Source organism: Triticum aestivum, chromosome 2B (assembly GCF_018294505.1).
Source record: "Triticum aestivum cultivar Chinese Spring chromosome 2B, IWGSC CS RefSeq v2.1, whole genome shotgun sequence".
NCBI lineage: Eukaryota > Viridiplantae > Streptophyta > Magnoliopsida > Poales > Poaceae > Triticum > Triticum aestivum.
In genome coordinates, this window is record NC_057798.1 from 633,780,843 (window position 1) to 633,797,635 (window position 16,793).

Here is a 16,793-nt window from a genome sequence, read left to right on the forward strand (position 1 = left end):
AGTATTTGTACTATGCTGCCTGGCATGCATGTACTCTGTTGTTATTTGAGTGCATGAGCATTACTTTCAGTCAAGTTGGATGTGGGTTGCCCGCTAAACCCACTTATCCCGTGTAAAAATATGTGGGCAGATGCGGGTCTTCCACTTATACTATGCGGCGGATGTTGGGCGGATGCGGGCTTCCCGCGGACAGTTCCACTTGCAGCCTGAGACATTCGCCCGTCCGCTGCTGCACTCCACACGCACCCAGGATCGTAGCAGCTCCACCAAGGATCGTCCTCCCTTTGCTTCAGCATGGAGCACGACGAGATAGTGGGCATGGTTTGCAGTCAGAGAGGAATAATGGGTGCTTTTCGTTCTCGAGCTCAGCCTCAGCTTGCCTCACGGAAGTAATTAATATAATTTCACCTACTACATAGCTAACTCGACCTTGCATGTTATAGTTATAAAATCCGCCTTAGGCCTTGTTCGTTTAGTCCCATCCCCGTCGGGATCGGGTCAAAACCCCGCCGAACCGCGTGGTTTTAGCCCCGACCGGGGTTGGATCCCGACCTACCTCGTATGCACGTTCGGTTGGACCCGCCCGGGTTCATACTCCGTCCAAATCCACTCCGAACCGCCGGGTTTCCACCGGGATTTAACCCACGCCTCGTCACGCGCGGAACGAAACAGCTCAGCCGAGCCCGTCGAAATAGAAAAGAGGAGAAGGCGAGAGCGGCGTAGGCGGCGGCCGGCCTGGATGGCGGAGCAGGGGCCGGAGCTCAGCAGCCACTGCAGCCTACTCCGGTCTTCCTCCCCAACATCAGGCCGGTAAGATCCTCTCTCCCCTTTTGATTTCTAGGATTCCCATCCCCTTTTCCACTGCTGACCATGGCCGTCTTTCCGGCGAAGCTCCACGGCTCATCTCTGTTTGCTGCAACTGCCATGTCCAATTGATCGATGGATCTATCTCTGGAACTAGTGAATTGAATGGTTTGATTCTCTCAAATATTATATTTGCTCCAATGGCAAGACTGCAAGAGGTCTAATCGAATGGCATTCTGTGGCAGAGATTTTGGTGCGGGAATGAAGTGGGGATCGGGTGGCGGGGTGGGAGTCACCCAATCCCTGGGTGGATTGAAGCCACTAGGGGATTGCATCTCCACCAACCAAACAAAGCCTTAAAGTTTCACGACTAGTGTCACTTCATGCTCCCCACGGTCAGAGAGGAAGTCCCTAAGGTCACGAGGCTATCCTGTTAAAGCTAAAAAAATTATACGTGATTTCCTGCACGTATTTTTTGAAGTAAGAAATTCTTGATTTGCTTAAATTTGTACATTTGTTGTTCTAACTGTTCCATGCTTCGACGACAGGAAATATTGCTATTTCATTTCCATGGCCATTACTCCATTAGCCCGTTTAGTCCTGGAACAATAGTTTCTACAGATAATTTTTCTTCTACGTATAAAATTTATGTCATTGTTTCATTCTAGAGCAGGAACTTGCCTTTTCAACTAATTTGGTACCTCTACTCCTTTAGTACCGATGACCCGAGGTGGCTCACTGAATGGCCCCAAGGTCAAAACAAGCTTTGAATGCCTGGATCCAAACCAGCTGCAATTTTTTTGTATTGGGAGTATTTGATAGGTTAAGGTGGTGCACTGGTGCTACTTCCAGTGCCGTTTTTAATTTTTGTTGGTGCCCTTGCTAATTGTCTTAATGCTTCAGACACAATATAAAAATATGCATGACATGCAGGCAATTCCCTCTGCCTTTTACCTTCAGCTATACATTTTTTAACAAACCTTCAGCTATACATGAGCATAGTTCTTTTGCTGCTCAAGTACGAGGTGACTCATATGTCGCACTCATCTTCATCATCATTTCTTCAAAGCACCTCCTTTTGTTTTCTTGCAATTGTAACATTCCTCGGGTTTCTCAATTTAGAAGTGACATCTTCTCTTCTATACTCTAGAGGCACCATGTTATTGATTTGTCTTAGATCTCACTGTGCTATAAATTTAGATTTTATATAGCTTGCTTAGTGCCCCCATTCATTAGCTCATTTTAATAATTTTTGTAGAGACGTACTGTTGACACCAGATTTTGGCACGGTCAATAACTTATTTAAGATGGCCTCAAATGGAGAAATGATCTTCATGAAAGAGTTCCGTATTATCGATATGAACATCTTTGAAGTTTGGGTCATCACAGTCCGATTTCATCTCGAAGGCCGAAACTATACTCAAAGTACTAAGATCTCATATTCAGAGTACAGTTTGGCTGATTAAGCCCCCAAGACGACCTCAAATGGAAAAATTATCTACACGGATTGTCTTCGTCTCGTCGAAACGATCGATTTTGATATAAAACTCGTTCCAATCCAAGTTATGCAAAAATTAGAGCTATCGGAATACAGCCCTGTCAGGAGGCAAAAACTGGCGCGCCCCACCAGACACCATGTCTGATGGGTAGCGCGAGGGATAGCCTGTTTTGCGCGACCGATTTGACCCTCAAGATGCCTTCTGATCAAAAAACGTTCAACATAAAAGTTGTTCGTCTCGTCGAAACGGTCAAGATTTCTTTTGGGCTCGTTTCCATCCGAGATTGTTTATCACCACAAAAAGGACCCGCAAGATACAGCCAGTTTAAACCGAACAGTTTTGGAAAGTTCGGACAAAACCAATCCGAATTTGACTAGGGTTTTGGACGTGAATCCAAGCCTTTTCCTTGCACGGGAAGTCCAGCCGCCTCTTATATACCTAAGGGGTGACGGCCGATTGAACAACACACAATCGATCAATCAATTTACCACTTTTTATCTTTTATCTTTTCTCCTTAACCCTAGTTCTTCTTCTTCCTCGTTCTTCGTTCGTTCTTCTTCATTGCAGGGCGGCGAACCTCGAGGCCCTAGGGGCGATCAAGTCGACCTAGGGCAGTCCATAGCCGCCGCGCGCCCAGACGGGGTCCCTCCTGGGCGTGTGGGGTTTCGGGTCCTCAAAAGCACCCGCCGGATTGCCTGCGTACCGCGCTTCCGGCCGGGTCTCCTTCGACGTGAGCTGCGGTGCATCACCCTCGGTGTTGGAGGTACACGGTGACGTGTTCGTGTGCGAACACACTTTTTGGCGACTCCGCTGGGGACGAAGCTTTGAACGGTCTCCGGCTCGTTCTTGCTACGAAGAGATCGTCATCTAGGGTTTGCAGTCTACAAAGGTAATATGAATATCCAATCCCTTTATGTAGATGCAAATAATTCATATGGTGTTACTAGATCATTCAATGAGTATACTCTGTCGGTCAACCCTAGTTTGTTCAATCATGCAACTAATTACGTGCAAGGGCCGATTCAAAGTAATTTGCATGCTTTAAGTTCTTATGATACTAGTAACCTACACCATATGTATCCCAACTCTCATGCATCGGCAACCCCACAAATTGTTATGCCGATGAACAACATGGTGAGTTCAGTTAATAAATTTGAAACACCTCATGTTAGAATTTCCAATGCCATGCAAGAAAGTGTTTCACCCTTTTATTCATCGGCAAGTAATGTGCAATATACTAATCCAACCATGCCGATGAACGAGAGAATTGGCCATGCTGCTACTAGTTATTCGGCCAGTTACTCTCAAACGTCATATGCTACACCTCATGTTAGTAATTCTTCGGCACCATACACAACTGTAGATGCTCATAATTCGGCTTCACACCTTCCTGGTTATAGCCGAATGAATGTAAATTTTACAGGAGCGGTTGTGCCCAATATTGTAGAAGATGAGGTAGTGGTGGCTGCATTGAAGAGTTTAGCCCAAAATAAGAGAATTAGTGCTCTTTGCCTTGAACAACATGAAAAGGGGCTATTTCCTGATTATGCCGCAATAAAAGCTAGAGTTTTGCAAGAAGATGAATTTTTGCCAATTGATAAAATTGGCGAGCAAAAGTATGGTCTTACAACAATGCATATGCCTTCACCTAGTACTACATCATATTATACACCCCCTACACAATTGGAAAATTTTGGCAACACCCATGTGTCATTGCCGAAAGAATCTAAAAGCATTGGGGGGCAATCATATCCGAAGTGGGCTGAAATTGAGAAAAAGCTTAAAGCTAATTTTGCCGCTCGCCGTCAGAAACAAATAGAAAAAGAATTGGCTCAGATAAAAGAAGCATTGCCAATTGGTAGTATCAATGAAAAGAAGGATAATTCGGAACATGAAAGTGCTTCGGTTGAAAAAGCTGAATCAAGTAGTATATGTTCTGAATCCATCAAATCCAATGAGGCAAGCATTATCGAGAAAGGGCATGGCAAGCATAGGAAAACAACGGTGCTTGATTTTTCTGAAGTCAATGGAACCTACTTCCTGCCCTATGAGTTCCATGCCGTAGAAATTGACAAGCTTCAAAGACAAGAACAAGTAGCCGAACAAAGTTCGGCCGACAAAAATCTCTAAAGCAATGATGCACGGATTCAAGAAAAAGATGATGACAAGGTGTTGGGAAGCCATCCAAAGACGGAGCAAGATGTTCTTCAAATGGCACCACCATCATGCTCTCCCAACATATTTGAAGAGGTATGCATAGCGAGTAATTTACCTATTTTCAGATTTGGTCACAACTTCATTATTGATGCATCTATAAGAAATATTCTCATAAGTAATTTTGAAAGACCAATGAGGAAGGGTAATTTACTTGTTAACACTAAAATTGTTATGGAACATATCGGTCAACCCATTGCACCATTTTTAAAGATCGATAATGACTTATTGTTACAACCAAAGCTTTCCCCATTGCTTTGTCTAAAGTTCATATCTAGTTGGGTAGCTTTGCTTATTTCGTACTTGGCTTACGCATGGTCTCAATTGAGACGTGTATGTTCTAACTACTTTGATTTCAGAAATTTAAAGCCAAGGTTAAAATCTTTTGGGAAAACCGATGCTAGTATAGTTTCTTATTTAAGGACATCGGAAAAAGTATGCGAAAGAGAATTCATAGCCGAATGGGAAGATGTCAAATCTGAACCATTCATTTGCTTAATTTCAAAGCCGTTCTCACAACAAGATCGGCTAGAAAACGAAAGGTATACCTTCGATTCAAACATGTGTGATCAAATCTTTGATTTGTTGTTGAAAAATAATTACATTAGAATTCTTGATCACCATGTCAAGCCATCTGTCCAAGGACGAATGTATTGTAAGTTGCATGATTCGTCCAAGCATAATTTTGAGGACTGCCACATGTTTCGTCAAATAGTTCAATCGGCCATTGATAAAGGACGATTGAAATTTGTTGAGACACCAAGAGATGACCAATCTATTCCGATTGGTCCCAATGGCAGAAAGTTTTTGCATCGGCTGCTTCAAGCCGATCCATTTAAAGAGAAGGTAAAAACTGTAGGTGATGGGATCAAGCTTTCAAGTAAAGAAGATGTTAAAGAGCATAATGAACATAATCTTGAGGGTGAAAATTCCATCGAAGCTACAATGGAGATGCCAAGGACTGGGGGGCAGCAAGCAAATCCAATGATCAATGAAAGCAAACCGAAAGAAAACAAAGGCGGAAATAAGCGCAAGTGTAAGAGATCAAAAATCACCTTCACTGAACTATTGGATAAATATCGAAAGAAGAGTGAAGAGAAGAATGCTTATCAGCCAAATCATGCAAAGAAACCAAGATCACCCCCAAGGCGCAAATATGAGGATTGGTATTGGCAAAGTGAGAATTTTAATGCAACATATTCATATCCTTATTTTGGGCCGCCAATGCCCATGCCGTGGATGCCTCCCTATGCTCATATAGATACATATTCATCATGGGACAGGTATGATACAAGGGCACATTCTCCATCTTATTCTAGACCATCTCACCAATACTATGCAGCTCCAAGAAGATCAACACTTGAACAATCACGCGTCAAAGACCGTTTCAATCATAAGGAATCGGTCTAGAGCTCAAGGAAGAAGAAAGAGATGGTAAAGCAAGTTTACCGCGTGAAAAGAGATGGTCGTAAGTGTGCCACTTCAGATTTGATCTCAAATAACAAAGAGCCAATTAAAGTGTTGACATTGGCTACAAAAGGCAAAGAAGTAAAGCAATCAATTGATAAAAATCAGAGTGCCAAATCTGAAGAAAAGAAGTTGAGGGTGCACAAGGCCCAAAAAGAGTTGCCATTGGTTGAAACAAAATCACAGTCGAGCTGCTCACTCGGCTTATCATATTGGAAAAAGAAGGAATTACAAAATCTTAGTGCACAAGAGCTGAGAAAGAAGAACATGGCATGGGTTCCCAAGAAGATCAATCAAAACAAAAATGATGTGCATGTTTCTATTGCAACAAGTGTTACAAAAGTGAAGAAAGAGAAGGATGGAAGCCAAAAACAGTTAAGCCGAAGGTTTGCATCACCCCATCAAAATATTCGGTTAGCACATCATCCATATTTTTCAACCATACCATTGATGCCTTTGCCATGGAATTCATCATCAGGTATGATAAATTACCCTCCCTGGATTTATTTTAGTCCATGGAAGCGACATAATTTTCTGCATCATGAGAGGGTATTACCAAATCTCTATACATTGTATTAGCTACATTTTTTCTTGCTAATCCAAAGGGCCGAAATATTTGATTGCTATTTCATTAGTTTATTTCGGCTATACATGATTTGGTGAATGAATTCTACATGGGCATTATGTTGATGGCCGGTATTTATCTATCGCCCTAAGAATATGTCAAAGCATGGCTGATGTAGTATCCTAACATCGTCCTTAGTTCAAGTAGAGGCCAAAACGAGGTACATGTTCATTGATATTGCCCTTGTCTTTCTAGTACTATGGAGATTATTTTTGACGGCAAATTTGTGGCAATGGCCAAGGTGTTGGTGTTGCTTATTTATCTTCATATGGAGCTATTTTGTGAAGCCTCGGGCCGCTTATAATATTTTTGCACAATCATCAAAGCCGAATATGCATTGTCATTCGGATTGGAGCTTTGCCTTGATATAGGTGCTATACATATTGAGGCTTCCGGTGATTCGTTATTAGTAGTGCAACAAATATCCAAGGGTTATCAATGTTTTGACGGATCACTTATAGTTTATCTTTTGGTATGTCTAGATGCAAGATTTACCTTGGGTTGCTTTGAAATTGTTCATATATCTAGGCATGACAATTCGAAAGAGTTGGCACAGCAAGCGTCCGGCTACTATGTTAATCATGGTGTATTGCATTTCTATCAATAGCCGATGCTAGGTCTTGTCAACATAGGTAAGGCTGAATCGAAGCCCACCGCTTCGGCCACTAATGAAACTTTTATACAGGCGAAGTAAGGATTGAAGAAAGTTCATTCTTGATTATCTGCAAAATCCTAGCGAAAGGGTGAACAATATGGTTCGGAGGATGGTTTTGATCTATGGAACCTTATCACTGGATTGTTATAGAAGCTGAGAAGTTTTCACCCAAGTTTGCATCAAGAGGTTCAAACAAGCAATGGCTGATATATACTTGTCGTCCTAAGAACATGGAAAATGGCCGATGGAGTGTTGACATCGTCCTTAGAACAGGCTATGCGGAAGTTATTTTTCGGCACACAAACTTTGCCGAAAAACAGGGGGGCATGTGTTGACACCAGATTTTGGCACGGTCAATAACTTATTTAAGATGGCCTCAAATGGAGAAGTGATCTTCATGAAAGAGTTCCGTATTGTCGATATGAACATCTTTGAAGTTTGGGTCATCACAGTCCGATTTCATCTCGAAGGCCGAAACTATGCTCAAAGTACTAAGATCTCATATTCAGAGTACAGTTTGGCTGATTAAGCCCCCAAGACGACCTCAAATGGAAAAATTATCTACACGGATTGTCTTCGTCTCGTCGAAATGATCGATTTTGATATACAAATCGTTCCAATCCGAGTTCGTATGCAAAAGTTAGAGCCATCGGAATACAGCCCTGTCAGGAGGCAAAAACTGGCGCGCCCCACCAGACACCATGTCTGATGGGTAGTGCGAGGGATAGCCTGTTTTGCGCGACCGATTTGACCCTCAAGATGACCTCTGATCAAAAAACGTTCAACATAAAAATTGTTCGTCTCGTCGAAACGGTCAAGATTGCTTTTGGGCTCGTTTCCATCTGAGATCGTTTACCACCACAAAAAGGACCCGCAAGATGCAGCCAGTTTAAACCGAACAGTTTTGGAAAGTTCGGACAAAATCAATCCGAATTTGACTAGGGTTTTGGACGTGAATCCAAGCATTTTCCTTGCACGGGAAGTCCAGCCGCCTCTTATATACCTAAGGGGTGACGGCCGATTGAACAACACACAATCGATCAATCAATTTACCATTTTTTATCTTTTATCTTTTCTCCTTAACCCTAGTTCTTCTTCTTCCTCGTTCTTCGTTCGTTCTTCTTCATTGCAGGGCAGTGAACCTCGAGGCCCTAGGGGCGATCAGGTCGACCTAGGGTAGCCCATAGCCACCGCGCGCCCAGACGGGGTCCCTCCCGGGCGTGTGGGGTTTCGGGTCCTCAAAAGCACCCGCCGGATTGCCTGCGTACCATGCTTCCGGCCGGGTCTCCTTCGACGTGAGCTGCGGTGCATCACCCTCGGCGTTGGAGGTACACGGTGACGTGTTCATGTGCGAACACGTACTCCATATTGTCACTAGCAAGATGATGCCTAAGGACTCTATCGTCCCTTCCTGTCAAGTATCGGCCAGTACTATTCGCATTACCTTCGCCTCAGAAGTCAGAACATACCCTTTTCACTTACAATCTTTACAACTATACTACAAGTATTGCGTACAATGCAGTATTTTTATCCTATATAAAATCCCACCATGCGAACGAATTTGTTCAATTTATGTATTCTCATACGCATAGGACTAAGAGTTCCTGTAGCAACACGCAGGGTATCATCTAGTTAAAGAAGAGGAGGTTTCGCCACAAAGGTCTTGTTGTAGAAAATTAGAGAAGAAGAGGTTTCGTAACAAGAGTATTGTTGCAGAAAATTAGAGCAACTCCAATGGGGCGACTCATTTCGTCCGCCGCCATCTGTTTGGATCAGTGCGGACACAAAAGTCGGCCCAACGCGCCGACCCAAACGGACGCGCGTCTGCTTGGCGTCCGCCTGCCGACCCATTTCCGACCCAATTTTGAGCCAGATTTGCGTCGGCACGGACACGAGACGGACGTGTGCGCGCCTACTCCTCTCCCTGCGCCCACCGATCGGTGGCAGCCACCACCATTTCCCCTCATTCCCCCCCCCCAAAACCCTCCCGCCTGCGCGCGCTTCCGCCCCACGCCCGCCATGGACGACGACCTCGACCTCGACGCTGCCGCCGGCCTCGCCTCCCTTGCCTCATCCGGCAAAGGCAAGCCTCGCGCCCCCTGCAAGGCCGCTGCGCCGAAGCCGAAGAAGGTGCTGACGCCTGAACAACGGGCAAAGGAGTCGGCCAAGAGGAAGGACCGGAGGCACGTGGCGGACGCCGTCGCCGCCGCCTCTCAGCAGCAGGTCACCAACGCCCGCGTCGCGGCGGTAACGAGGGAGGCGGTCTACATGATGGGGTTAAACCCTAGCCAGCATAGCCTCGTCAACGCCGTCGTGGCCGCCGCGGTCAGCACCGGATCATCCGCCTTTCCTCGGACGATGCTGCCTGACTCGCCCCGCGCGGCGGCTTGCACCCCGGTGCCCGGCTTCCACGTCTACCCGCAGGCCTCCCGCCTCTCGGGGGAGTGCTCACCCGAGGTGAGCATGGTTGCTCCTTCCACGACCGCGCCCATCGACCTCAACGCCACACCGGTGGCCACTGGCTCGTCAGCCGGAGGCGCGAGGAAACACGTGCGGCAAACGCCAGCCGACCAGCTGCCGGGCGCACGCAACCCGTTCGACGGAATGTCGGTCGCCGGCGACAGTGACTACATGCAGAACATGATCTTCGAGGGTGGTGCGCAGGCCGCTGGCTTCGATCCCGACGAGACACAAAGCCAGGATGGCCGAGGGGCGTTCACGCCATCCGCTGGCTACAATAAAGATCAGGCCGCCTTCATGCGTGATCAGGTCAGCCTGGACCTGGACGGCTTCCCTCTTGACCATGAGTTTTCGGAGGACTACGGGCTAGAGGAAGAGGACGAGTGCGACATCGAAGGGGAGCCTTTGTTCGAGGACAAGCTCGCCAACCAAGCCGTCGGGCCGAAGCCAAAGCACAAGAGCAAGCGAACCAAGGCATACACGGCGGCCGAGGACAAGCTTCTTTGCGAGTGTTGGAGAGATATTGGGCAAGTCCCCAAGACGGGCACCAAACAAAAGCATTCAACCTTTTGGATTCGTGTCCACCGTGAGTTCCATCAGCGCAAGAAGTTTCCGCCGTACCAAATAGTAAGCGCGCGCGGGTGGTGTCCATTTCGAAGCGATGGAGGGTGATCCAACAAGAGTGCAACAAGTTTTGTGCCACTCTTGAGAGCATCAAGGCCCACCCCGTGAGCGGCATCGGCATGCAAGACATGGTATGCTAGCAAGCCGCCCTCTTTTTGTGTCATCAAGTTTATACATGTGTGTTCATTTGCATATCATTTTGCCAATATGCTTGCATAAAATACATTTGTAGTCATTTCAAGCTTTGGAGGCATTCAAGGTCCAACACAATGGCAAGTGCTTCAACCTCTCCCATTGATTTAGGGTGATCAAAGACGAGGAGAAGTTCAAGGGACAATATGCCATCCTCAAGTCGCGTGGTGGGAAGCAAGCCATGGAGGAGGTTGGGGACGGCGAGAAGGCTCGGCCGCGGGGGAAGGCCACCTCCAAGAAGGAGGACAAGCAGGATGCGGCATCGATCGCCTTGATCACAACCGTGAAGGGCATGATCATCAAGAAGGACTCAAGGGAGGAGAAGCGTCGGCAAGAAAGAGAAGAGCAAATGAACGCCTTCATGGAGATCCAAAGGAGGAGGCTTGACATGGAGGCGGAAAAGCAAGCATGGATGCTTGAGATGGAGGCGGAGAAGCAAGCCAAGATGCTAGAGATCGAGGCCGCCAACGCCAAGACCAAGGCCAAAGAAGTGGCTCTCGCGAGCATGATGACCGGGGTGGAGATCATGAAGGTGGATCTCAACACCGTGTCGCCAAGGAAGAGGCCGTGGTTCGAGAAGATGCAGGCCGACATGCTCAAGTTCGACGATGAGTGATCTATATGGTGGCGAGCCTCATCTTTTTGGATGCCGACAGGTGTGCTGGCATGATCACGGGGGCCGTGATGGCATGGTCGAACTCAAGTCCCACCCTTTTTTGTGTGCTGGCATGTGTGCCGGCCGGCTGGCGAGTGCGCCAGCATGAATTGTGGTGTTATTTTTTGAAGCCGGCATTGTATGCTGGCATTGGCATGATGCCGGCATGAGACATGGGCGCTGGCATGATCGGTCGTGGGCCTTTTTTTAATGTTGATTGTGGACATGAAATGGATCGGCGCGTTGGGCGCACTGCCGATCCAAATCTAAAACATGGCGGATACCGGGCGGGCGGCCGGTCCAAACGGACAAGAAAGGACAAATTCACCGTCTGTTTGGGTCAACCTGTTGGAATTGCTCTTAGAGAAGGAGAAAACTGATGGCTCGCGTCATATAACCGAATGGCTCGTGAGGCTGCCGCCGGCCGACACGTAGCATGCCAAAAAAAATTATACCATAAACTACTCCCTCCATTGCAAAATAAATGTCTTGAGCTTAGTACAAATTTGTACTAGAGCTAGTACAAAGTTGAGACACTTATTTTGAAACGGATGGGTAGAAAAAAATACTTGGACACGTCTAGGGAGCGGCCGGCTGCTCCCTAGCTGTTCAGAGTGGCCTACTTATTTGTCCTAATATGATCCTAAAAGGAAAAATAGTATCTTTCATGTGAATCAGAAGTGCTAAAAAGGACGCTCCTAATTAATCATTCCACGTGATCTCTTGTCATATGATGGATGTCTGCATGCCTCCTGCGAGCCTTGTCTTTTGCGTAATACTTTTGGGTTTTCAAAATTTTAAAAAGCCATATCTTTCAAACCACGTGTCGGAATTCAGATCCGTTTTCACCATTGGAACCCTCGTGACGTGCTCTTCGAAACTAGATCCCGCATGGGTATGTTTTGACGAATTTTTTTTGGTGCCAACTAAGTCCCTCATTTTGTGCAACTGCCTAACAGTTGATGTGCAACTACCTGACATCAGATGTGCAACTTTTCGTCTACCCCATGGAAGTATAGTTTTCATTGATGGCACATCTACTCCCAAACTACCTCCTCCTAGTGAGATGTTCAAATTCGTGTTTTGCCCAGGCCAACTACCTAGTAGTTCATGTGCAACTTTTCCCTTACCCATGATTGTGCTTTCACTGTTTGCTGCATCAGCCAATTTTCTAGCAGTGGATGTGCAACTTCGGATACTATCACCGCCAACTGTCTACTAGTGATGTGCAACTATCCCTCATACCTCATGGATGTTTAATTTCCTTACTAGCACTCGAAAACACCCGTCTAGTGGGATGTGCAACTTTAGCGCCCCGTTTATATGCAACCTTTACTACCCTCATGAGTATGTAACTTTTCACTGCCCTCATGAATATGGAATTTTCACCATCCAACTATCCCTACTTGTGAGATGTGCAACTTTATATGTTGCTATGGCCAACTGCCTAGCAGACTTTGTGCAACTCTATTTGTTGCCCCCGCCAACTGAAACTACATATCCACAAGTAGGGAGGGGAAAGAGTTGCACATTTAGTAATAGAAAGTTGGCTCGAACAACAGACTAAGTTGCACGTATCACTAGTAGGGAAGGTGGGGCGGGTGTGACAACTGTAAAAAGCCTACACATCCACGAGAAGGACAAGGGTTGTACATCGACTACTACATAGTTGGTCGGGACAGTAGACTAGTTGCACATCAAATTTTCATGGTTGCTAGGTTGTAACCTCATGTGAAGTTAGATCATGCAGCTCAAAAAACTGGTTTTGAAAAAATTTGCACCATGTATAGTATTAAAGTTGCACAATGCAGTACTGAAGTTGCACAATATAGCGCCAAAGTTGGCATCAAAAAAATTTCGTCGAAACATACCCATGCGGGATCTAGTTTCAAAGATCTCGTCGCGAAGAATCCAAGAGTGAAGACGGATCTGAAATCCGACGCGCAATTTAAAAGATATGGCTTTTTAAAAATTCAGAAAACCGAAATAATTGCACGTGAACCTGTTTCTTTCGAATCGAACTAACCACTGTGAACGCATTTAATACTAATAATGACATGCACTAGCTGATACTGTAAAAAACAATTCATGCATGGTTGAGAAGACCGGCCGCTTGTTTTCTTCAAAAAGTACACGTGCATTTTAAAGAATTTGGGAAAATATTTTGCGGTATCCTTTGAACGATTTTTGCGCCACGGCACGTCAGGCGATCCGCGTCCTACCGGATGTGGTAGAGATGCTCTCAGTCGTAGAGAATCGCTGACTTTCTTTCTGGACCAGGGCAGCACTTTCTCGGCCACACCACGCAGCTCGCCTACGGCGAGGCCATGGCCGAGATGATCGCGATATCGCTCTCGGCGAAGGTCGCCGCAACGCTGTCGCGCAGTGCGGTCGTCGACATCTCCTCTCTCGTGGCCGTCCGCTCGGGCATCGCCGCCGCGGCGCGGGACCTGGAGCTCCTCCGCGCGTTCCTCCGGTTCGCCGACTCCCGCCGCGGCGCGGACGCGCTCGCCTCCGCCTGGGTGGACCAGATCCGGGACGTCGGCTTCGAGCTGGAGGACGCCGCGGACGAGTACGCCTTCCTCTCCGGCGGCGGCTTCGTCCGCGCCTGCGCTAACTTCGGCGCGTGGCTCGCTCTGGCCAGACGGCTAGGCAAGGCGCGGGTGAGGCTCCGCGACCTGTCGGACGCCAAGGAGCGGTACGGCATCCGACCGGCCGAGGCCTCCGCGTCCAGCTCCGCTCCCGACGGCGGCACCGCGGCCTTCGTAGGCCGGAAGCTAGCGGAAGCAGCACATTTCTTGCAGGATGGGGAGATCGTCGGCTTCGCGGCGCACAGAAGGTCACTGATGAAATGGCTCACGGAGGACCTTGACTCCCGGCGGTCGCTGGTCGCCGTGTGCGGGATGGGCGGCGTTGGGAAGACCACTCTGGTCACCAGCGTGTACAAGGAGGTCGCCGCAAGCCGCCACTTCGACTGCGCTGCGTGGGTGTCCGTCTCCAAGAACTTCACTACGGATGACCTTCTAAGGAAAATTGCCAAAGAACTCCACCGGGACGCTCGGGCCGGCATGCCAGACATTGACGAGATGGACTACCGGTCGCTGGTGGAAGCTTTGCGTGGGCATCTCGCCAAGAAGAGGTACTTGTTATTGCTGGATGATGTCTGGCATGCCGATGCGTGGTATGAAATACGCAATGCGTTGGTTGATGATGGAAAAGGGAGCAGGATAATCATCACAACACGCAGTCAAGATGTTGCCTCTCTGGCAGCATCCACCAGGATCATCATGTTGGAACCGCTCCCTCAGCAAGAAGCATGGTCCCTGTTTTGTAACACCACATTCAGGGAAGATGCCAACGGGGAGTGCCCGCATCATCTGGAGCATTGGGCTTTGAAGATTCTGGGCAGATGTTGTGGTCTACCATTAGCAATTGTATCAGTTGGTAATCTCCTTGCATTGAAGGATAGAACGGAATTTGCTTGGAAGAATGTCCATGACAGCCTTGACTGGAATGAAAGCAGTGTTCGTGGAATCGGGCAAGTGTCAAGCATACTGAATCTGAGCATTGACGATCTGCCTTATTACCTGAAGAGATGTTTGCTGTATTGCAGTATATACCCTGAAGATTTCTTGATCAAAAGGAAAATTCTGATCAGGTTGTGGATTGCAGAAGGCTATTTTGAGGAGAAGGGCCAGGGCACAATGGAGGAGATTGCGGATGATTACCTGCACCAGCTCGTGCAACGTAGCCTGTTGCAGGTCACGCTAAAAAATGAGTTTGGACGAGCGAAACGGCTCTGCATTCATGACCTGATCAGGGATTTGATTTTGCAAAGGTCAGCAAAGGAAGGGTTCACTGTATTCTCAAAATGTCAGCCAACATTGGAGTCAAGCAAAAAAATCCGTCATCTTATACTTGATCGATGGGCAAGTGATCATCGACCAGTTCCAAAGATGACATTGCTTCGCTCCTTCAGCGCATTTAAGTCAGATATGGATTCTTCAGTCTTGTCTGGCTTTAGGTTATTAACCGTATTAAACTTATGGTTCGTTCAGATAGATAAACTGCCTAGCTCACTGACCAAACTTCTTAATCTGCGGTATCTTGGCATCCGTTCCACTCTCATTGAAGAGCTTCCACAGGATTTGGGACAGTTACATAACTTGCAAACTTTAGATACAAAGTGGTCCAGGGTCCAGAGACTACCACCAAGCATAAGAAAGCTCGATAACCTGCGCCACCTGATAGTGTTTAGACGCCGATCTGCAGACTTCAGGTCTCCGTTCCCTGGTACAGCAATTGAATTTCCAGATGGGCTGCAAAATCTTACTTGCCTGCAGACTCTAAAATACATTGAGGCTGATGAGAAGATGGTCAAATCCTTAAAAAGCTTAAAACACATGAAGAGCTTAGAGCTATCTGGTGTGCATGAGAGTAATCTTATTCATTTGCCCTCATCCATCTCCACAATGAGCGGCCTTCTGTGCTTGGGGATTGTCAGTCGGGACGGTAATGTAATATTGGACCTGGAGCCATTTTATCCACCCCCACTAAAGCTACAGAGACTTTCATTGACAGGGATGTTAGCCAAAGGTAAGTTGCCTTCATGGTTTGGGCACCTTGATAACCTCATGCAGTTGCGGTTGTGTTCATCTGAACTCAGAGGAGATTCAATTGGATTGATCTCATCACTTCCCAGGCTGTTACATCTTACCCTAAAGAATGCATACACCGACAAGATCTTAACCTTTCCAGAAGGCAGTTTTCCAGTTCTTAAGAAGCTGAGCTTACATGAGATGCCTAATCTTTCTCACGTCGAGTTTGGAAAAGGGAGTCTTGTACATCTAAATGTATTAATCCTAGGCCGTTGTGATGAGCTAACTGCAATACCCCAAGGCATCGAGAACCTCACAGAGCTCAACAACCTTGAGCTTTTTGAAATGCCAAGTGAGATAATACAAAAGATTCAAGATGGGGAAACATTAGAGGGGAATTATGAAGATTCTCAGCGCACTACAACTGTTAAGAACATCCACTGGTATAATGGACGATTGTTGCAGAAAACAATTTACACCAACCTATTCACTGTTCAAATGTAGGGCATTGAAAAATGGATGCAGCATTGTGTGAAGTCTACTGGATTTGCTGGGCACTAAAAAGATGGATGCGCATCATTAACCTTCTTGGAGGCGTCATTTTGAGGTTTGCACTGTTGAGTTGTGTTGTAATGGGCTGTTGTGCATGCCCACGTATATAGGATCGAGGGCCTGCGTGCCCCATGACTCGGGCAATGCCCTGTGTATAAATGCCATGTATGTAACACACAATGATCAATAGAGAGAGTGAATTGATTCTCCAACTTGGTATCAGTTACCAGGTCCTCCTCTTCCGTCGCCATGGTTGCGCCCGGCTCCTCTTCTGCCGCCACCGACGCCGCGTCCTCGCCGAGCTCGCTCTCCTCCACGGCGACTGCCCCTGCCACCTCCCCCGGCACCTCCCCGTTCCTCTTCTCCGGCGCATCCGGTAGCACTGGCCCCTCTCAGTTCGCCCCCCTCTTCTCCTCCTCCACCCCTGCGCCGCCACCACCAGCTCCAC

At 47.2% G+C, this 16,793-nt stretch overlaps 1 protein-coding gene and 1 long non-coding RNA gene across 2 annotated transcripts; both read left to right on the forward strand.

Moving 5' to 3' along the window:
- Positions 1-525: 525 nt before the first annotated feature.
- Positions 526-1,497, forward strand: LOC123041831 (uncharacterized). The gene is made up of 3 exons (XR_006418648.1): positions 526-810; positions 892-972; positions 1,050-1,497. It is a non-coding gene; the product is annotated as an uncharacterized lncRNA (long non-coding RNA).
- An 11,937-nt stretch (positions 1,498-13,434) lies between these two features.
- LOC123046414 (disease resistance protein RPM1) lies at positions 13,435-16,557 on the forward strand. Its single transcript, XM_044469780.1, has one exon. The coding sequence runs from the start codon at positions 13,523-13,525 to the stop codon at positions 16,295-16,297; it is 2,775 nt and encodes a 924-aa protein (XP_044325715.1). The 5' UTR covers positions 13,435-13,522; the 3' UTR covers positions 16,298-16,557.
- The last annotated feature ends 236 nt before the right edge of the window (positions 16,558-16,793 follow it).

Excerpts from the sequence above, each read along its gene's own strand:
- LOC123046414 (XM_044469780.1), top strand. The coding sequence starts at position 13,523 with ATGGCCGAGATGATCGCGATATCGCTCTCGGCGAAGGTCGCCGCAACG.